This window comes from Mesoplodon mirus (assembly GCF_964341445.2).
Source record: "Mesoplodon mirus genome assembly, chromosome: X".
In the NCBI taxonomy this organism is placed as follows: Eukaryota; Metazoa; Chordata; class Mammalia; order Artiodactyla; family Ziphiidae; genus Mesoplodon; species Mesoplodon mirus.
The window spans coordinates 102,151,657-102,174,234 of record NC_138981.1 but is presented as its reverse complement, the minus strand read 5'-3'; the positions used below and the strand labels follow the sequence as shown (position 1 = coordinate 102,174,234).

Below are 22,578 nucleotides of genomic sequence, written 5' to 3'. Positions count from 1 at the left end.
TGTCCAGAACAGAATTCTTCTCATCCCCCCCATCCCCGACGCCCCCACTCAAGCCTCCACTTCTCTCTCTCATCTTAAACATCTTCCATCCATTCCTGGTGAGCCCACCTCTAAAAGATTTCGGATCTGCACTCTCCTCTCCAATTTGCCTGGCACAGGAGATCCTCAGCACCTCTCGACTGATCTCCTAACACATCTGCTTGTCTCCATTATCTTCCCCCACAACCCAGCCTGGCACCATGATCTGTGCCTTCACTCAAACTCCTCCAAGGATAAGCATGTCCCCTTTTGTTAATCTCATTAGATTCTACTCACACTTCAAGATGCAGGTCAACTAGCACCCTCTTTAAGAAATTTCTCTATCACTCTTTACCCTGCCTGTCTACAGCACTTTATTTGGACCTCTTTTTATAGCTCTAATTTCTAACATTCTGCCTTGCAGACTATTCATTATTTATATAGATGAAGATCTCCCTCCATCCCTTAGCCCAGGGTGGCAACTGTGTGGCACAAATGCTTCAACTCATCTCCCACCGGCACACAGTAAGAGACATCACTATTAGATCCTAGCTGTCTTGCTACTGGGCCCAAATTCAATCTCAAAATCCTTCTCGAAACAGTACTCTAGGCAGAACTGGTCCACAAGATTAAACCAATTTTCCATCCCTGCCCCAGACTATAAGAAACATTAAGACAGAAAGCATGTGCTATTCTTTGAATCCACCACTGCATCTTGCACATAATCTATACTCATTTCAAGGCTTCTTGAATGAATGAATTTAAAAAGTGGAATGGAGCAGACCCTGGCAGCAGGAGTGCTGCTCCCAGATTCCACAGTTCAATTTAATCAGCTTTTTTTTTTACTCCAATATATCTACTATATCGTGCTGGTGATAGACATTGTGTATATCAATATTTCCCAATGGTATTCAAAGCAGCAACTTACTGAAAGCTGAATGACTAAGTGTACACTCAGCAGGTTTAAGAAGCACATACTTAACCATGCATAACTTTTCTCGGCCTAATATTCAGACCCATAAGCCTGTTTTTCTACCCTGCTTTCAGATTTTCAGTGCACTTAAAAATATCATGAAGGGGTTGCACCATTTTGGTCTTAATCCGTGCTGAAATGCTCTTTCAATATCACATTTCCAATGTGCTTAAATTGGTCCTTATCCTGAGGGAAAAAATGATACAACACACATATGCTTTGTACTGCCATACGCAAAACCATTTCCTAGACATATTACAAGTTGGCATTTGGTTGCATGTGCGTGTGTGTGTGTATGTGCTCATGCAAGCGTGCAGGGTTTTATTTTCCAAGGAAACCTATGTTCTGGAAGAGCTTTCTAATTTCAAGGCCAAACTTGAGTTTTCACTTCTTTCACAGATGTCATACTGTTCTTATAAAGAATTTCCGGAGTCCAATTGGACACTAAACTTATGTTTAGTCACAGCAATCTGGAAAGGAAAAATAAGCTACTTTGTGGTGACAGGACCATATGCATTACTAGATGCCAACATGGTATGGTTTTGAGGGCCAACAATTGTTTGTTGCCAAATCCTTGCCCCTACATATCACGAAGCATCAATATTCAAAAATCCACCATGAGCCTGGCTGGATCCTGATTTGAACAAATTATAGAAAAAAAATTATGAGACAATTGGGAAAATGTGAACACTGACTGGATATTTGGTAATATTAAGCAATTATTGTTAACTTTTAAGTGTAATAATGGTATTGCAGTTATTTTTTAAATAAAAAGCATCCTTAATTTTTAGAGATGTATACTGATATGCTTACAGATGAAATGATATAATGTTTGGGTTTTACTTTAAAATAATTCATTTTGTCGGGGGTAGAGAATGGGTGGAGGTATAGATGAAACAAGATTTTCCATGTTGATAATTGTGGAAGCCGGAAGATGGGTACATGGTAGGTCATTTATTGTAACAATCTCTCTACTTTTATGTTTGAACTTTTCTATAATAAAAGATTTTCAAAAATCTACCATGGAAGTGGTAGCATGGTTTTGGGGAGGCTCCTTGTAATATGAATCTTATCCAGGAATAATTATCCACAAACATCTTGGACTTCCTTGACCACATTAGCAAAGATGAACTGATCAAATGTCTTAAAATGAGGCAGAGGCCAAAAGGAAGAGGAAATGAGGCAGGGCGAGTCTGGAAAGAGAGGAAGTTGGGAAAGGCCTGGAACTTGGACTCTTTCCAGAGTAGACAAGGCACTGCCAGCCACTGAAAGAGAGCATTTGGGGGCGGTAGTAGCTGGAGAGAGAATGCTGGAAGAAAGTAGTAGACTCAAAAGAGGGAAGGTATCTTGCATATGCATGCTGGTGAGGGCTAGTGGGATGCAGCTGGAACATCAAAGCTGTAAAACAAACTCACCTTTTGGGTAGAGCTAGCTTTGTCTCCCCTCTAGCGCCTTTGGAAACATCATGGAGATAAGACATTTAGAATTCATTCCTAGTCCAATTCTCAAGTCAAACAATAACTCATAGAATCATTTTCTGTTTTTGTCTACATTTTCAAATCTACAAGTCTTGGGTCAGCTGCTGTTTTTCTATATCTGCTTCCACTGTTGTTCCAAAAACAATCAAACATTATCATTTTATTGATTGTGGGGGTTAGACCTGAAGGGGCTCCTGTAGATCACTTACTCCTTTTCACAGGAGAGAAAACCAAAACTAAGAGAAAGGAACTGACTTGCCCAGCATCGTGCAGTGCGGGGGCGTGGTAGGTTCTCAAAAAATATCTGTTGAGGGTGGAATTGTTAAACTTGAGTCTTGGAGACTAAGCTGACCGTTCACTGAGTGGAGTGGGGAGGGGCCAGGGAAGGAAGTGCAGAGAGAAGGGTTCTGCGCCCATGAGTCTTTAGACAAGTTCAGATTGTCTAACCATTGTTCTATTTGTCCATTTTAGTTAATGTTGCTGTGTATTAAAGAATAAGCAACTCCTGGGCTTCTCTGGTGGCGCAGTGGTTGAGAGTCCGCCTGCCGATGCAGGGGACACGGGATCGTGCCCCGGTCCGGGAAGATCCCACGTGCCGCAGAGCGGCTGGGCCCGTGAGCCATGGCCGCTGAGCCTGCGCGTCCGGAGCCTGTGCTCCACAACGGGAGAGGCCACAACAGTGAGAGGCCTGCGTACCGCAAAAAAAAAATAGAGGTAGTAAAATAATCCCTTAATAAATGCCCTTTTGTTTGTTTTTAGGAGTGTCTTCTGGGAGTGTCTATGTTAATCCACATCTTGGAGCTAGATGTAGTCCTGTACTTAGCTGAAATGCTGGAGGAGGGGTAGGAGGAAGGGTGAAGGGGAGGGCTCTTGGCTAATATCTCCATATCTAAAAGACAGTTTTAGGTTATAACCACAGGTCTATATGTGCATTTTTTGTAAAGTACCTATGTTTATTATGGACAAGGTTCATTCATTATTTTGCAACATCTAGGCTTGTTAGATGTCCTGAGGTGACAATGCATGATAAAAAGTAGAGCTAGTGAATTAACCGATTTATAAATATTTTTGTTATAGTCGATAAAAAAGCAGCACCTTGGACATGGAATTGTTAAACCATCTCTGAGAAATGTACGTCAGGACTTGTTCATTAGGTTGGCAGCAGAGGGGCAGAAGGAAGTATAAAGGGAGGGATGTATGTGGATGTGTTCATATTTATATTTTGATGATAACCATTAACGTGTATGCGTCTCTTGGCTGTACTATAGGAATACATTGTTAAGTAATTCAATGGAAACATGCCTCCTTGCTAATACTTTAATAGTTTAGATAGGATAATGAATCCTCTTAGAAGCATTATACTTTGCGTACTCTGTTGCTTCATGTCTCATTTTTAATGGAATATTAAAGGAATGTAGTATCTTAATCATAACTCTGACAATAATTTTATCTAGAAGCCTGTTGCCATTTTTGTCTTCTGTGAAATTTTTGTCACCAAGAAAGACAGGATTGCATTTTTTTCTTCCAGATTGAGTTGGTATAGTGTATTCTTGGTTATCAAAATACTCATAGATTTGGGACTTTGAAATGGTAAATATTCATGATGTGTGAAAAAGCATGATACATAACTATATGATCTTAATTACATAAAAATGGATGCTTAGTTGTATAAATACACAAATGAGACCTAGAAGCACACATCAAATGGCAAACTGCTTGTGAAGATGGATGACTTTGTTTTTTGCTTCTTGTGTCTTTTGGTTTCCTATTATGCACATGTTAACTTTTAAGAAATAAATGTTATTTTAAAAACCTTAAAAAAAATCTGTTGAATCCAGGGTACATACTAGTATGACCCTACCAAGAAATTACAGCTGGCATCAGATCTGATTGGTTGGCGCCCATGTCACATAGTTTTAATACCACTCCTGGTTGAAAAAAATGAATAAATAAATAGAGAAAGCAAAGTTAGATTGTCCCTGACTTACAGGCTTTCTTCCTCTGTAATTCTAGTTCTGGTCTCCTCGGGGCCCCTATGTGCAGGCAGAGCAGCTCTTGGCTGTGAAGGTCACAGCTAATCCAAATCTCCTCTTGGGGCTGAGTTTTGTCAATTATCTGCTAGCCTCCTTAGTGCACTGCACTCCTATCCTGAGAAAATGGTTAGTTGGCCTCCAGACTACCTACTTTACTGTCAAGGAGCAGCTCTCCAGCATTATTTTTCCAGTTTTTAATCTAACCCAGGGGTGAGGGGAGAAAGTGGATCTGTGCAGTTTTTTTCTGACAACTTGAAAAGTAAAAATAGAAAAAAGAAAAACGGAAAAGGAAAGAAAGAAAAAAACTACTTTTGATTTTAAACATTTTTAGAAACAAATAAAAGAGTTAAGATTTGAATTCTAACATTCTAAGATTCTAATATTGCTAAATAGATTTATACCATATTTTTTCCTAAAACAGTGCAATTAGAAAATGTCATACCATTACAAACTCAGTACAATGAAGGTTAATAGTATAATAAGATATTGTAAAAGCAAGATATATTGCTGCCACTAGTATTGTCATTTTCACATAAGAAGGAAAAAGGAACTGGTGCCAGAATAACAGTACATACAATCACAGCCATCATTTATTGAAGTTCACTTCACATGGTTTATTTCATCAACATCTCAAAATAATCCTATGAGGTAGGTCCTTTTATCACCATTTTACAGATGAGAACTGAGGCTCAGACAGATCAAGTTAAGGAAACCTCCAAAAAAGTAGAACCAAAAGACAATTAATTGAAACATGAGAGAAAGACATGAAAATGAAAGAATCAGTCCAGGACATCCAATATACAACCAATAGGAGTTCTAGAAATAGAGAAAACAAAAAAGAGATAGTATGTGAGAAATGTCTCAAAAATGAAAGATGAGTTTTTTGATTGAAAGGACTCACAAAAGCCCAGCCCAGTAAATGGAAGAAGACGCAGAAGAAGGCATATCACTGTTAAATTTTAAAACAATAGAGATCAAAGGAGAACTTTTAAAGCTTGCAGAAAAGAAAGTTACATACAAAAAAAAATCAATACAGGATTAGACTTTTCAAAAGCAACACTAGCAGCAAGAACATATTGGAATAATGTTTTCAAAATTCTAAAAGGAAATTGTTTCTAATTAGGAATTCTTCACCTGGTGAAAATGTTAATGATGTATGAAGATATATTCAGACACAGAAGGGTTTTATTAAAATTACCTTCCATGCAATCTTTCTAAGGAAGTTAGTGCAGGATGTGGTCCAGCAAAACTAGGGCATAAAGCAAGAAAGTGGACAAGCTGAGAGCTAGGAAACAGAATCTAACACAGAAGAGAAGCAAAGGGAATTCCCAGGATGACAGCTGGGTAGCAGGCCTAGAGGGCATCCATTCCAGAATGGATCAGGAGGGCAGCAAGCTCCACTAGGGCTGTCTCCAAGAAAAAGAAATGGAACTCGTAGAATCGAGTATGACTAGATTACCTAATATGCTTGACCATACTGAGTGGAGTTTAATGGTTCTGATAGAAAGTTTGAGACTGAAGTCATGGCAGGTGCATAGCAAAACAAATCGAACCAAATGTACAGTGTGGGGAATATAGTCACTAGCTATGTGATATCTTTGTATGGTCACATATTGTAATTAGACTTATCGTGGTGATCAGTTTGAAATGTATAGAAATACCGAAGCACTATGTTGTGTAACAGGAACTAACATAGGTCAATTATACTCCAAAAACAAATAAACTGGGCTTCCCTGGTGGTGCAGTTGTTGAGAGTCCACCTGCCAATGCAGGGGACACGGGTTCATGCCCCAGTCCGGGAAGATCCCACATGCCACGGAGCAGCTGGGCCCGTGAGCCATGGCCGCTGGGCCTGCGCGTCTGGAGCATGTGCTCCACAATGGGAGAGGCCATGGCGGTGAGAGGCCTGCATATCGCAAAATAAATAAATAAATAAATAAATAAATACAAACAAACAAAATAAACTCATGGAAAAAGAGATCATATTTGTGGTTACCAGAGGCAGGGGGTGGGGGGAGTGGGAATTGGATGAAGGCAGTCAAAAAGTACAAACTGGCAGTTATAAGATAAAACAAGTACTAGGGATGTAATGTACAACGTGATAAATATAATTAACATGGTTGTATGTTATATGTGAAAATTGTTAAGAGAGTAGATCCTAAGAGTTCTTACCCTAAGAAAAAAATTGTGTTTTTTCCTATTCCTTTAATTTTGTATGTATGTGAGATGATGGATGTTCGCTAAACTTATTGTGGTCATCATTTCATGATGTATGGACATCAAATCATGATGTTGTACACCTTAAACCTATACGTGCTGTCTGTCAATTATATGTCAATAAAACTGGAAGAAAAAATTCAAATCAAACCAAAATAGACTATTTGGGAAAAACAAAATAAAGGAAGTACAGTTAATGGCACTCTACACGGATCAACTGTAAGCAATAATTATATGGTATAATGCAAATATTGAATATTTAACCCAAAATTTGTTGCATCTGTGGAAGAGAATTATGAGTGCACGTGGTGTGTGTTTATGTGTTGGGACGCATATATGAAAGCTAGTTCCTCATCTTCCATAGCAGAAATTTAGAAATAGATAATTTCTAAACCTAAATAAAAATAAGAAATAGCATTAAGTATTAGGGTATTATTCCAAAGTAAAGAGTTATATGTCAAAAGAAACAGCTAAAAATGTTAAAAGCAGTTTTAAACAACACAAATTTATTAGCTCATACTTCTGCAGGTCAGAAGTGCAGCCCAGCATGACTGAATTCTCTGCTCAGGGTCCCACAAGGCTGAAGTCATGACAGGTCGGCCAGACTGGGCTCCTATCTGGAGGCACTGGGAGAGAGTCTGTTTTCAGGCTCATTCAGGAGGCAGGCAGGACGCGGTTCCCTCTGACACTTTCTACATGGCCTCTTCCATCCTCAAGCCGGAAACAGCACTTTGGGTCCTTTCTGTGTTTTGAATCTCTCCTCCTCTTCTGTTTCCAGCCAGAGAAATTTCTCTGCTTTTAGGGGCTCAAATGATTAGATCTGACCCACCCACATAATCCAGGATAATCTCCCCATTTTAAATTCTGTCATCTTAATCACATTTGCAAAGTCCTTTTTGCCATGTAAAGTAACATTTTCACAGGTTCCAGGGATTAGGGTGTGAGGATCTCTTCTGGGAGGAGGAATCCGGGGTAAGGAGGGGTGGGGCAGGGGACTGTTTTTTATAAGCCCTGTGGTACTCTTTGGCTTTTAAAATTATGTACATGTTTAATTTTGATAAAATGAAACCCCAAAAGTTAAATTCAATGACCAAATTTGCAAGTATTGAATTCAAATGGATTTTAGAGAATGCATCAGATGTAGTCATTATACAAGCAATCTGTATTATACAAAGTCCATTTTTGCATTTCTGGGCAAAATGACCTAAGATCTGCAAAGCATGTCAAGAAATATTTGTTAGGCACAGCCATGGCTGGGCCCTTGTGAAAATTCTGATTTGGGTGAACCACAAGGCTCTTCCAATGTATCAATTCTTTTGTTCTTACTGTTGTATTAAAGGGCCGACTTTGGTTATTTTTGGCAGCTACTGCTAATAGCTAACTACCTCCTATAGCAAGAATAAGAGGTGACCACAAACATATTTTCTTGATATGTAAAACAAAAGTCATCATCTTAATTTTTGCAGGATGTCAGAACAGAGCTAATCTAGTCCAGTCTCATTTTACGGATGAGAACCCTGATGCCCAGAGAGAGGAGGGGACCTGCCCGTGGCATTGCTAGTGCACGTAGCAAAGATCCTCACTTCTAAATGAGCTCTACGACTTATGGCCACTGCTATGAGCCTTGGATGGGATGATATATCACTGTCTAACATCTTCATTTTATAGATGGGGAAGCAGATGCAGATAGGAAGAGATACCTGCCCAAGGTCATTTGGAACTCCTACATTCTAATCCAGGTTTCTTTCCCCGTACAAAGTAGCCTCCCCCTGACTAAACACCTGATACCAAGACAAATCTTATTCACTTCTAAATTCCTAGTGCCTAGCACATTGCCTGGCTCATAGAGGAATGGACACATGAATGAATCTTGACACTGCATAAAGCTCACTTTGCAATTAAATATTTTAAATTCTCAGTCTGTCGGTTGATAAGAAATTTGGCAATAATTTGAAATAAGATGTTTCTTCTTTAGCCTCCTTAGGACAAATAAGTACATCACTGGCTATATTATACAGGCTCTAAAGCCAGGCTGACTTGTTTTCCGGTTCTCTCAGTCACGATCTGTGTGATCTTGCACACATACACTCAATCATTTTATGTCTTGGTTTCTTCATCTGTAACATGAAGATAATAATCAACCTATCTCATGGGACTCATATGGGGATTTAGTGAAATAACACATGTAACTTGGCACACAGTAGCTACTCAATAACTATTAATTTTCTCTTTTTTATATAATGGTCTACCTAATAAATGTTGAAAACTAGCAGTGAAGTATTTTCCTGTTGCTAATGGTAAACTAAAAGTGTGACCATTAGAAAACATGGCTAAAGGCCAAAGAAACTTCAGGAAGAAATCATCTTGGGAATTGATGTCAAAAATATCTAGCACATCCAAATGTCAGTAAAACTGCTCCTTCTCTTAAAGTAAAAGCATGCCAAGATTTCGCTACGGTATTTACAAAGAACTTTATTGCTTGATCTAATCATTAGGGTTTAAAAGAAAATAGAGTCTCTGAAATAAGTGTTCTTGTCCCCTTACTTTCTTCTAAAACTACTAATATTCTAGTAGCATGATATGCTACTCACATGAGCACAAAGCTGTGCTTGTAAAAGAGCAGGACTTCTTGGAAATGACAAAATGGTAAATTACCCTGGAAAGCAAATGGTCTCAGGTCATTCTGGCTCCTCTGCCCTGAGATAAGGTGAACATGTTTGTGGCTACAGGAATTTGTTTTCCATAGATCTCATACAGATGTACAATCTCAAGGGTCCTCAGTTAAATGTTTTCTGTCATAATACTCAGCGTGTTGATGTGTTGAGGACCAAAAGGTGATTTCTTATTCAAAACAAAACGAAAGTATACTTACCTGGAGATGGATTTCCAGAATCTTCTTGGATCATTTTAGATAGTTACAGAAGTAACCTGACCAAGATCAGCACCCCCTACCCATACCCTAGGGCTTGGACCCTGGAAAGATGCAGGGTAATTAACAAATGTTGGGGCTAAAGACGCACTCCTAGAACTTAATACAAATGAGAAGAACCCTCCGTGACATTCAAACCGTTTTGCTGTAGTTACAGAAAACATGAAACTACATTACCATCTCTTAAGAGGGAAGTATTGAAAACTGATTTCCTTAGTCTCAAATCTAACCTGTTTATGTGATTAATTCATAACTAGAGGTCCCTCATCGTGTATATACCATGACAGTCTCCTTAAGTACATTGCACTCTATTTGAAGCTTAAAATTAGAAAGGACCAGTTCTCCACTTCCCTTAATTGTCAGAACCATGATTTAGCAAATACTTATGTCCCTTTAGGTACTGTTTGCAAAGGCTGTACTAATACTAAAACAAATGCAGGCCTTTATCAGAAAACACAGGCATGCCGAGAATAGCAGGGAAGCTTATGATACATGGTTGTAAGATAAAATAGCTGTCTTGGAATTTTTTCCCAACTTAGATTCTTTTAACTCCAATTTCTTCTGCCACCCACTCCTCACAACACTTTCCCCAAAATAAGACAAAGGAAAACATTTGGGTGACATACAAAAAGACAATTAATATTTATTTTACTCAAGCTTTTCTGTAAGAAGTTAAACAAAATGATCCCCATTTGAAGGCATTACCAAAAATGTTAACAGTTTCACGTATCCCTTCAGTGTGGGATGAAGAAAACACTTATCTGAATGAAAGAATAAGGACCATCCTTACAGTGGCTTTACTTAGATATGTGGAGAAAACAAATCCATAAAGGTTAGACATAAAATAGCACATAAACCTACTAGTTTCCTACAGGTAGTGGGAATTCCACTGATGTGTTAAAGTCTCCAAGAGCTCTCAAGACCTGGGGATCAGTTTTCAGCAGTTATAAAACAGCCATAGGTACTCCCATAATTCACTGCGCACTTTTCCCTCAACTACTTTACCACTAAAAGAGCAAGATGGGAACACCCCCGCTCCCAGCCCACTCCCAGGCTGCAGGACTGGCATCAGTAGTTCTTTGGGTAATCAGAATATCAAAGCATCCCCTCCCCGCACTGCCATCTAAACAGGATGACAGGAAAAATGACTTTGGGTGAGGCATTTAGGTGTTTTGTTTCGCAGAAGTATAAGACCTGGCTAGGAAATAATCTCATCCCTATACAGGAAAACCAAATATTCTTTCTCGAGAAGAGTAGGACAGAAGAGCACATCCATGCCCGTCTCCCAGCCTCAATCTGACCTCAAATATAAAAGCAGGGGGAAGAAACACCTTGACATCTGCCATTGCCACGAACTCCAATTTCCTCAGGAAAGCCAGGGCACAGTGCTCCTCCACTGTGCCCAAACCTGAAAAGAGCAGGGATGTCTGATCTCCCTTCCCCTAAGAGCAGGAATTGGAAGTAGCATTATCTTATTAATACAAATGGATGAATGTTTGGAGAACTTGTGATATAGAGTTCTCAAATTTCTACCAGTAATCTGAGTCTATGTGTGTGCGGAGAGAAACATTGGAGGGGACTTCTCATTTCCACACTTTAAATATGGAGGAAGTAGAAGTACAGGGAATATATATATATGGATACGTTGTGGGGGTGGGTGAGAATGGAGCCTTAACGTATGCAAAAAAAAATACAAACGTTGGAGCCTTGGATGGCTGGTTATCAATATAAGAAACAAAACCTACTAATTACCATTTGTGGGAGTAAGGGAAAAGAGAAAGACACAACTATTCTTTTTTTCTCAAGCAAATAGCAAAGTTCTAGGTGAAGATAATACCTGTTTTCTGTTTATAAAATGCATACAGAAACAGTAAATGCTGAAAAGCTTCAAATAAATGCAGAGTCACACAGAAGTTACAGAATATGCGAGAATTAGTCATTGTTTCTCAGTCTACTCACACTTTTCCTGAGATGCAAATTACTCCCTGCTCCTCTAGGTGCTGTGAGCAGATTTATATCCTAATTGCTCGTGAGAGGTGAAAGACTACACAGAAGAATGAGGGAGATGCAAAAGGGGAAATCGACGTGGTAAGTGGGGTGTTGAAAGGTCTGGAAAATGACTGGTGGAGAAAGAACTGAGGAGCCCCAACTAGACTGTGAATTCTTAGAGGGAGCTGGTGCCTCACACGTGGGGGCCTAACACAATCTGGACGCAGAGTAAATACTTGATTTGAGTAGTGGAGGTGAAGAATAAACAATGCATCATTAGAGATTGTGTCGCTCAAACTCTAATACCCAATAAGTCATTCTGCCTCTACTGCCCTTGAAAGCCTGAAATGGCTTTGAAAGATCTCAGTAAAGAAGCTGCTTCTGCTTTTTCTGTAGTCACGGCCAACAAGGATGCCTGGGCCTTTCAAAGCACAGGAAAATGCTGCTGAAGGGGATGAAGATTCCGGACTATTAAAGAGTTTTAATAGCCATAGCCCTTACTCAGTGGGATCCCAAACAACAGATAACAGATTTTATCAATTTTGTTTGCTAGATGTTCTCTATGACTCAGGTTTGACTTTTAGCATTTGCACTCAAAATGAGTTCTCCTACAAATACAATTTGTTGGTATTATTTGAGACGAAGAACACAAAGCAGGCACAGGTCCCTCAGGAAGTTGTCACAACTCTTGATAAGATTAACTCGACTGCCATCATCACTTTTTGCTTTTGTCCTCTAGTTTGAAGCCTTAGCAAAAAGACGTCTGCTTTTTATAATTCAACAAAAATGACTCCACTCTTTTCTCCAAAGGGCCCATTATTATTTTTAGTTTTTCGGTGCACGACTCAACATAAAGACCTGTGGCTCTTATGAGCTGCCTGTTTTTAAATGGTCCAGTAGTTTCGGTTTCCATTTAACAAGTTCCCAGATAACAAATGGAAAATGGAATGAATCTTCACAAGGTCACATTGAAGGTTAAAATAAATTATCCCCATCACTGAGAGACTCTCTTCAGGCTTTCTATCAGCACTACAGAGTCAGTTTCTTCTTTGGTTTGCTTCTCATAGATGTCGTACTTCTTCCAGTGCTGGAAGGGGAGAAAAAACACATACACGATGACTTTTCTAAACAGTGTTCTTTCCCTGAGTACTCGCAGCCAATGCTTATTTTTAGGTTTGTGTGCATGGAACCCTGAGTATATGTTTTCCTGTTTTGTTTGGGGTCTTTTTTTTTGACCTAAGAATCTTCATCTATTTGAACAATCAATTAAACAAAACGATCAGGAATTAACATTAAAGGTGAAAAACACCATGGAACTGTTATATGATATTTAATAGCTGTCTCAAAAGATAAACAAATGTGGACACCTCCAAAATTGGAAACGAAGTCTTTTGAAGAAGAATAAAAGAGCAGCATGCTTTCCTTACTTTAGCTGTTTCTATCTTTACTTTTTTACCACTCAAATTTGACCATTGCTCCAGAGATGTAATAGGCTCAAAAAGGCATCAAGGTGAATGGCAATATATAAAATGTCCCAAAAGTCTTCGTGCAGGTAAAAGTTTTGAAAGACCCTGCATTAACAGCTTCATGTAACATCATTTGCTAGACAGGGAATTATGCATATAAGGTAAACTCATCTTGAACTCAATTTAAGTGTATCTTATGGTGAAAGCCAATATCCTGGTCCTTGCCTTCCTTCCTTACAAGTCAAAGGAAAGGGTGAAATGGGAGCTCAGTCCCCTCATCTGTAAAATAAAGTTGTTAGACTAAACCAGGGGACTGCAAACCATGGTCTAAGGGCCAAATCCAGCAGGATGCCTGTTTTTTTAAATAAAGTTTTATGGGAACAGAGCCACCCCCATTTGTTTCTGTACTGTCTACGGCTGTTTTCATGCTACAAACAGCAGAGTTGAGTTGCTGTAACAGACCAAAAGGCTTGTGAAACCAAAAATATTTACTACCTGGCTCTTTATAGAAAAAGTTTGCCAATCCCTGCACTAGATTATTTCTAGGCTCCATTTCTGCTCTGTTGTTTTCTGGTTCTATAAGCCTAGAAAAGGAAAGGGAAAGAAGGAAAAATAGAAACAAACAACAATGATGATTCAGCTGCCTCAGGTTGTGCAAATGGAGATGGACTCAGCAGGTCAGGAGCATCCAGTCTTAGAGAACGTATGGAGAGATAAGTTGGAAAACACTGCTTAAAATATCCAAATTCTACTCAGCCTGTGCTCTATAGAGCCCATGAGCCACAACCACTGAAGCCCGCACACCTAGAGCCCGTGCTCTGCAACAAGAGAAGCCACCGCAATGAGAAGCCCATGCACTGCAACGAAGAGTAGCCCCCACTCGCCGCAATTAAAGAAAGCCCGTGCACAGCAACGAAGACCCAACACAGCCAAAAATAAATAAATAAATAATTTTTTTTAAAAAAGAAGAAGTATATTATAGGACCAGGGTTGGCAAACTTTTTCTGTAGATGGCCAGATAATAAACATTTTCAGCTTTGAGGGCCATATAGTCTCTGCTGTTGTAGCATGAAAGCAGCCATAGACAATATATAAATGAATAGGCATGGCTGTGCTCCAACAAAACTTTATTTATGGACACCGAAATTTGAATTTCATATTATTTTCTTCTTTATATTTTTTCAACTACTTAAAAGTGTAAACACCATTCACAGCTTGCAGCCTGTACACAAACAACTGGCAGGCAGGAGTTGGCCCATGGTCTATAGTTTACAGAGAAATCCTATGAGGAAGGTAGTGGATGGCAGCATAGTTTTTGCATTTCCCCAAATGCCACTATAAAAACCACAAATAGGAAAGGTAAGTAGGAAAGCAAAGCCAAAATCCACGGACACAATCTGCAACAAGACCAGATGAAAGTGATGCCCCCCTGAACCCTGAAATATGAGTGGGTAGGGACAAATTAGAGATGCTACAAGAGCAAAATGCTTTAGCTATGGGAGAGTATGGAGAGGGAATCAGCAGGGCATCTGATAGATCTGAGAATCCTAAAACAACTCACTCAAGCTTCCGCAAGCTAATTTATGAACAATAAGTGAGTCTGGCAGGGGTTTGCACTGCCAAAAGAGTGACCAAATGCAAGGAGTCCACAGAACAGCCTGAGAGCCACCTGAGCCCTATGAACTCTCAAAACCATCCAAAGCTGCCTTCCTGGGCAAAGTCCCACTCTGAAGAGAAACTGATAGGAACAGACTCCACACTGGCTAGGACACAGACAAGAGACGCAAACTATAAAGTCCAGATAAAAGTAGACGAGGTGAACAGGCAGAGCCAAATTTCAGAAAGGAATTCACTATAGTTTTGAAAAATTGTCAAAGATAATAGAAGATGGAACTCTATAGCCATGAAATTAGAAAAAAAAAACTATCCTAAATCAAGTCTCCTTCTAAAACTTTAGGGAAACTAGTTTCATGTAAAAATAAGCAACAGAATAATATTCTTATGGAATAAAAGATGCCAGAAAGATGTCCACAAAATATACACAGATGAAAATTATAATCTAATATTTCAAAACTAGCAAAAGTATATTAGGAAAAAGTTATGTGATATGAAAAACTGTGCATGATGTCAAAGAATATAAAAATTCAGAATAAGAACAATTCAGAAATGACATGGTAACACCCAAGAAACAATTAGAAGTAAAAGAAAATAATCATTTCAGAAATGAAGACTAGCTAGAGGAAACACAGGGGCAAATAAACACAACAGATAATACCTTAAGAGAAACAAAAGATGAAAAGAAGGATTTTTTAAATCAAAGAGAAATAAAGATAGATGAAAATTATTTGAAAGGATGTGACAAATATAGAAGACAGGCAAGGAAAATAAGGGAACAGAATAACAAAGTCTATAAGTGAAGACATTTTCACTGAAAAATTTTAAAAAGATTTGAAACTACATACTGAAAAGGCACACTATATACCTTGGAAAATCAACCCAGAATGACTAATACCAAGACATATTCTAGTAAAATTATTGGACTTCGAAGGAAAAAATCTTTTGACAAGCAGGCAAAAAAGACCAAGTGTTTTAATACAGAAAGAATATTATATTGTCAGCAGACCTTGACAACACTTTATGCCAGAAGAAAATGGACGACATATTTAAGATACCCAAGGTAAGAACACGTAAGCCATGGATTTTATATCTAGCTAAAATGAATTTCAATTATTAATGCAGGAAACTCCATCAATATGTAAATAATCCAGGAAATGTTGGTCACATGAATCCTTCCTGAGAAAACTTTTGGAGTTTCAAAAACCAAAATGACTGGAGAGACATCAACATAAAGATCGGGGGTTAGCATCAAATACATACCATACAGAATTAAGACTAAAGAGGGCTATAGGGAGACGATATAGTATATAATGGTCTTATGCACTGGAAATGTAGATCCTGGACAACTTTAAGAATGGGGAGAGAATGGGAAGAACATATGGAAAAATTGCTGTCTTTAATAATTGTTAAAAATTATTTTATAGTTTGTCAAAAGTTCAGAAATTCCTTCAGTTCCACCTGTTTCCTTTTCATCTGTTAAATACAAATAAAGATAAATATGAGCATTTTATTAAAACATGTTATATAATTTGTTAAAAGTGTGGACTGGAGGATCAGGAAGCCTGGGTTCAGATCCCAGCTCTAACTCTTGTTAGTTAGATTTAGATACTAGCTCTGCTAGGTAGCAGCAGTGTAACCTCAAACAAGTTACATGTAACCCCTCTGGTGCTTCACTGTCTTCATCTGTATAGTGGAGATAATCCCTGTTGCAGGATGGGGGCAAATTAATAAAGGAAGTGCTTAGAAAAGTGTCTAACACATAGCAAAAGTTCAATAAGTATGAACTGCTATTATTATTGTTGCTACTATTATTCCATTTACCAGTAAAAGTGCAGTCAGCCCTCCAGAGGATGTGCATAGGTTATGTGCACACACTACACCATTTTATATAAGGGACTTGAACGTCCGTGAATTTGGGTATCCGAGGGGGTCCTGAAGCCAATCCCCCACAGATACCAAGGGATGACTGTATTTCCATTCCTCTATGCTGTTCTCATAACCTTAAAGATGATTATAGCTGGATGACAAGATTAATTTTTCTCTTTTGGTCATCTGTATTTCTCATTTCTTTATAATAAACATATTTCTTTTAAAAGAAAAATTATTTTAATTTAAAAAATGCACCCTGCCCCCTCCCCATATCCAGCCGCATAGCACAGGGAGATCAGCACCGTGCTTTGTGACCTCCTGGAGGGGTGGGATAGGGAGGGTGGGAGGGAGGGAGATGCAAGAGTGAAGAGATATGGGAACAGATGTATATGTATAACTGATTCACTTTGTTATAAAGCAGAAACTAACACACCATTGTGAAGCAATTATACTCCAATAAAGTTGTAAAAAAAAATGCACCCTGGGGCTTCCCTGGTGGCGCAGTGGTTGAGACTCCGCCTGCCGGTGCAGGGGACACGGGTTCGTGCCCCGGTCCGGAGGGATCCCACGTGCCGCAGAGCGGCTGGGCCCGTGAGCCATGGCCGCTGGGCCTGCGTGTCCGGAGCCTGTGCTCCACAACGGGAGAGGCCACGGCAGTGAGAGGCCCGCGTACCACAAAAAACAACCTCAACAACAAAAAATGCACCCTGAATGTTACATTTTCATTGGTTTCTGCTCATTAGACCCAATGCTTAACTGTGTTGGACAGGAAAAAAGCAATCAGAACAATGCAGCAGAAGTGGCTTCTAAGAAAACATTAATTTTTTAATTGCCTTTTTTCATTCCTGAAACTTTGATTACTCTCATTTTCACCCATCATCAGCATCAGGGCCTTTACCTGAGCACTGCTTCTATGAATATGTCTATGTAAGGTAAAAGGGACAAAAGCAAAGGCTCTGACCTGTTATTCAATTTTGTGAATTATAAGGCAGTCTAATTTTAAAATTACTTGTAGAAAAAAAATCCACAAAATTACAGTCCATAATTCAATTCTTACCCTGCTGATTTTTTAAACAAGGTAATCAACAATAGAATAATGGCCAAAGATGAAAAACATCCTAGATGAAAAAAAATCAGTGTTTGGGTGGTGAACACAACTGGCTTTTAGTTGTTAGTCATCCTAGAAAAATACATGTATGTATATATAATTTTTTTAAAAGAAAGAAACAAAAGTCATAGAATAATGGAACATCAAGTTTCAATTTAAGAGTACCTTCAAGATTTGGTTATTTCCCACAGCGAATTGCCAACAGAGGTGAAGTGGGTTTCATGCACCTAAGCACCACGCAAAACACTGGCCTTGTGTGTACAAGTCAGCTGATTATGTGCCCCCGTCTTCTTCAGAGCAACAGACACAATAGAAAGTTGTACAATATGAATTGTAGATCCCCACGCCTTAAAAATCACTGCAGCTTAAAAAGAACTTGTTGAATGTGGTGTGGAGGGGACTAATTTGGTACCATTTGAGGTGGCTATCAATTCAAACCCTCACTTTAAAAATTGATAATTAAAGGGAAAGAATTAAACATGTTCCCTACCTTTCTAGCAGAAACCGAATTTCAGAACAACTAAGAAGCCTAGTTGAGGACTGAAAGCAGTGCTTTGTAGGAAAATGTTAGCTTATAAATGTAGATTAAATGATAGATGAGAAAAATCATCATTGTTTCACAACCCCTAATGAGATTATTGATTCAAGCAAGGATACAAATTGGCCAATAAAAAGCATCAGCTGGGGCTTCCCTGGTGGCGCAGTGGTTGAGAGTCCACCTGACGATGCAGGGGACATGGGTTCGTGCCCTGGTCCGGGAAGATCCCACATGCCGTGGAGTGGCTAGGCCCGTGAGCCATGGCCGCTGAGCCTGTGCGTCCGGAGCCTGTGCTCTGCAACGGGAGAGGCCACAACAGTGAGAGGCCCATATGCCGGAAAAAAAAAAAAAAAAAAAAAAAAGCATCAGCTGAAGAGTTGACAGGGTGCTAACATTAACACCACACAGATTATCTTCAGGTGGCAAGGGGAGGAAGGAAATGTGTAGATGGCAGGAGGGGACATGCTATTATCACCTTAAATACAGTGGTCCATCTCACTAATGGTGGGACAACTGGATATTATCTGTCTCCTGACAACTGGGACAGCTGGAAATATTTAAATATGGACTGAGTATTAGATGATATTAAGGAATTAATAATTTTTAAAGTTCGGCCATGCTATTTTGGCTATGTAGGAAAGCGAGCTTAGCTTTTAAAGATACACACTGAAGTTTAAAAAAAAATTCAGCAGTATTTGGAAGTCAACTCCAAGTTAAATAGCTGCTTTCCAATCAGGAATTCAAAAATGGCACAGTACTGAAAATGTAATTGGTTTCCAAGAAGCGGAGGAAGAATAGATAATATTTTATGGACGAGAAAGAAATGCAGATGCAGAAGAGAAGCAATTCCCTCCACAAAGCCCCCCTACCCCCCAAATATGGCCAGCAGCCCAATTAGTCACACAGAAAAGGCAAACAGCAAAGCAACAGGAAAAAAATGCTGCTGGCCAAAATGTTACTACAGTGATGAACAAAACATTGTCAAAACAGTAGAAACCTTAAGGAAAATGATACAGAAGATTTAGTTTACTGGTGGCCACACCTAAATAAGTTTTTTTTTAACAACCACTACTGATGGTGCAGCGTGGAAGAAGAAATTGTTTAGAAAGGGCATGGATTATTTCTTGGGATTAGAAGTTGGTAAATTTGGGCTACAATGGCTTCTACTTCAGGTTCTGCAATTCTCTCTCTATGTGATAGTCCTTGAGAAATTTCTCCATGGTCCCCAATGTCCCCGTCTTTAAAGTGAGGAGTTGGACTAGAATCTAGAGTTTTGAAAATGTATAGTTAAAGACAACTAAACATGTAAACATACACCTCATTAGATGACCTCTAGGGCAATGTTCACTCCATAATTATTCATTCCCTAATTCGATGATTTTAGAAGTAAAAGGACAGTCTTTCTGCTGCATATGCAGTTCAATTTTCGAGAACTGCTGCCATGTAGAGAAAGTAGATTATTCATTTGGTTAAAAAGCAAACATGGAAATTTGTTCTATTACCCTTTCCCCTGTCTGGCATTTTTATTATACTTTTAGTTTTAAACACTGGTTTTATTTAATGGTCTGCAACCACCGCAAACAAAAACATCTTATGCTTTTAGTGGTCCATCTTGTCAGTATATCCACCTCACTAAATTATAGAATTATCTGACTCATCAGGACAACATATTATCCTCTAGACAGCGAATTGAAAAAAAAAAGCAATTTTCCCATCTCTGAGAAAGATAATTGATCTGATTTCACTGTCAATGTTACCATCATTCACTCTATCACCCAGGCTTGAAACCTTGAAATTATTTTTTACTCTCGCCACCTTTCATCACCCACACAGAGTCACCAAGTCGTAATGAGTTTCCTTTAATCATGTGTCTTGCATCAATCTCCTCTGCTACCACCTAAGTTCAAACCCCTATTATCTCACAGACCTGGATGACCACAATATTCTCTTTTCCCTTAATGACTTGTACAGCGTTTCTTTTTATTATAAAAGTAATACATGCTCATTACAGGCAATTTGGAAACTTCAGAAAGGTAGAGAGAGAATAATATCAATTATCCACAATCTTCCTGTCCAGAGATGATTATTTTGACCCATTTCCTTCCACTCATTGTTCTATGTATATATTGATGCGTTTTTTATAAAAATTAGGATTGTAATACACTACACATTTATGATATGTTTCTTACGCTTACACCGTGAGTATTTTGCTAGGACATTAAATGCTTTGAAAATGTAACTTTTCAAAAAACTTATTCTTGATTGTTGATGTTTCCTTAGTTTCTAATTTTTCGTTTTAGAAACAAATGCTGCACTGACCATCCTTGTACCATTGTTGGACTAGTTCCCTAAAATAGATTCCTAAAGAAATAATTATAAGATCAAAGATTCTTGTTACATTTTACCAAGTTGCCCTCCAGAAAGAACACATACCATTTTACAGGCCCACCAGCGTTGCATGAAAAGTGCCAGTTCCCCCATCCACTTGTTAACACTGGATATTATCACTTTTTAGAAATTTATTAAGCTGGAAATTTGTATCTCATCAATGCTTTGGTTGTATGTCTTGTATATATCAGTGACTCCAAACATGTTTTCACAGATACTGGACATTTGTGTCATGGCACTTTGACTGTCTTCATTCTGCTAAAAGGGGTAGCAAACTCAAATGCTTTTCAGGGGTCTGGCATGTTAGGTCAACATGTGAAACCACAGTGGGAATTAGGAATGGTAGGGCCTGAGATGAACTGGTAGAGTGCATGCCCTGCTTAAGATCCCAAATTGAAAAATTTTAAATACACCATGCTGGCCAAACAAAACATCTGTGGGGCAACTTCAGGACTAGGTTCCCAGTTTGCTACTGTGCTAGCGCCTCCCCTCTCTAATCCATTCCCTCCAGGTTGTTGTCAGAATGATAGGTGTGGAGAGAAGGGAACCCTCCTACACTGTTGGTGGGAATGTAAATTGGTGCAGCCACTATGGAGAACAGTATGGAGGTTCCCTAAAAAAACTAAAAATAGAGCTACCATATGATCCTGCAATCCCACTGCTGGGCATATATCTGGAGAAAAACATGGTCTGAAAGGGTACCCCAATGTTCATTGCAGCACTGTATACAATAGCCAGGACATGGAAGCAACCTAAATGTCCATCGCAGAGGAATGGATAAAGAAGATGTGGTACACATATACAATGGAATATTACTCAGCCATTAAAAAGAAGGAAAGAATGCCATTTGCAGCAATGTGGATGGACCTAGAGATCGTCATACTGAGTGAAGTAAGTCAAAGACAAATATCGTATGATATCGCTTACATGTGGAATCTAAAAAAATTGATACAAATGAACTTATTTACAAAACAGAAACAGACTCACAGACTTAGAGGAGAAACTTACGGTTACCAGGGGGAAGGGTGGGGGGAGGGATAGTTAGGGAGTTTGGGATTGACATGTATACACTGCTATATTTAAAATGGATAACCAATAAGGACCTACTGTATAGCACAGGGAACTCTGCTCAATATTATGTAACAACATAAATGGGAAAAGAATTTGAAAAAGAATAGATACATGTATATGTACAACTGAATCACTTTGTTGTACAACTGAAACTAACAAAACATTGTTAATCAACTATATGCCAGTATAAAATAAAAAGTTATAAAAACAAAGAATGATATTCCTAATACCTTCTCATATAAGGTCAGCCATAACACGACTCCAAATCTGTTTCTCGGAACTCCCCTATCCCAACCTGGTACTTCTATCATACAGAACTCTAAGGAGGTAGTGAGGTTCTTGAGGACAAACATCCTATCTTACAAAAGGCAATGCAGCATAGTGGAAAGTAAGAGAAAAGTCTAGAATCAGACAGTTCTGGGTCAAATCTCACCTTATTATCTACTAGCTGTGTGGCTGCAGTAAAGTTATTTAACCTCACTGAGGCTCCATTTCCTCATCTGTGAAATGTACTAACAGCACCTACACCACAGGGTGGTTATGAAGATGGAGCATTTAATACACTGTGTACACATGGTAGACTTCCAATCACTGGTTAGAGGAGCTGTTAGAATACTTGCACAATTCTCAACCTCCAGCATCTGTCTCAGTAGCTGGCAAACTGAAGACACACGGGTGATCCTAAGGAAAATATCTATAACAGTGATTTTCAAAGTGCGCTCCGTGAATGATCTTGCCAGGAGAGGAATCATCTTTGGGCTCCTTTGAAATATGCAGATTCCTGGGACCCATCCCAGAGCTGGTGAATCCGAACTTCTGAAGGTAGGGCCCAGGATTCTATATTCCTACAAGCATTGCAGTTGACTGTGACTCAAAGCTGAAGA

At 38.9% G+C, this 22,578-nt stretch overlaps 1 protein-coding gene across 1 annotated transcript in view; it reads right to left on the bottom strand.

The window, feature by feature from the left end:
- Window positions 1–10,266: 10,266 nt before the first annotated feature.
- The window catches only part of IL13RA1 (interleukin 13 receptor subunit alpha 1), a 58,262-nt gene continuing 45,950 nt past the window's right edge, over window positions 10,267–22,578 (bottom strand). The window contains exon 11 of the mRNA XM_082609498.1: window positions 10,267–12,724. Within this exon, the coding sequence (XP_082465624.1) occupies window positions 12,632–12,724 (93 nt within the window). The 3' untranslated portion in view covers window positions 10,267–12,631. The remainder of the gene's footprint in view (window positions 12,725–22,578) is intronic.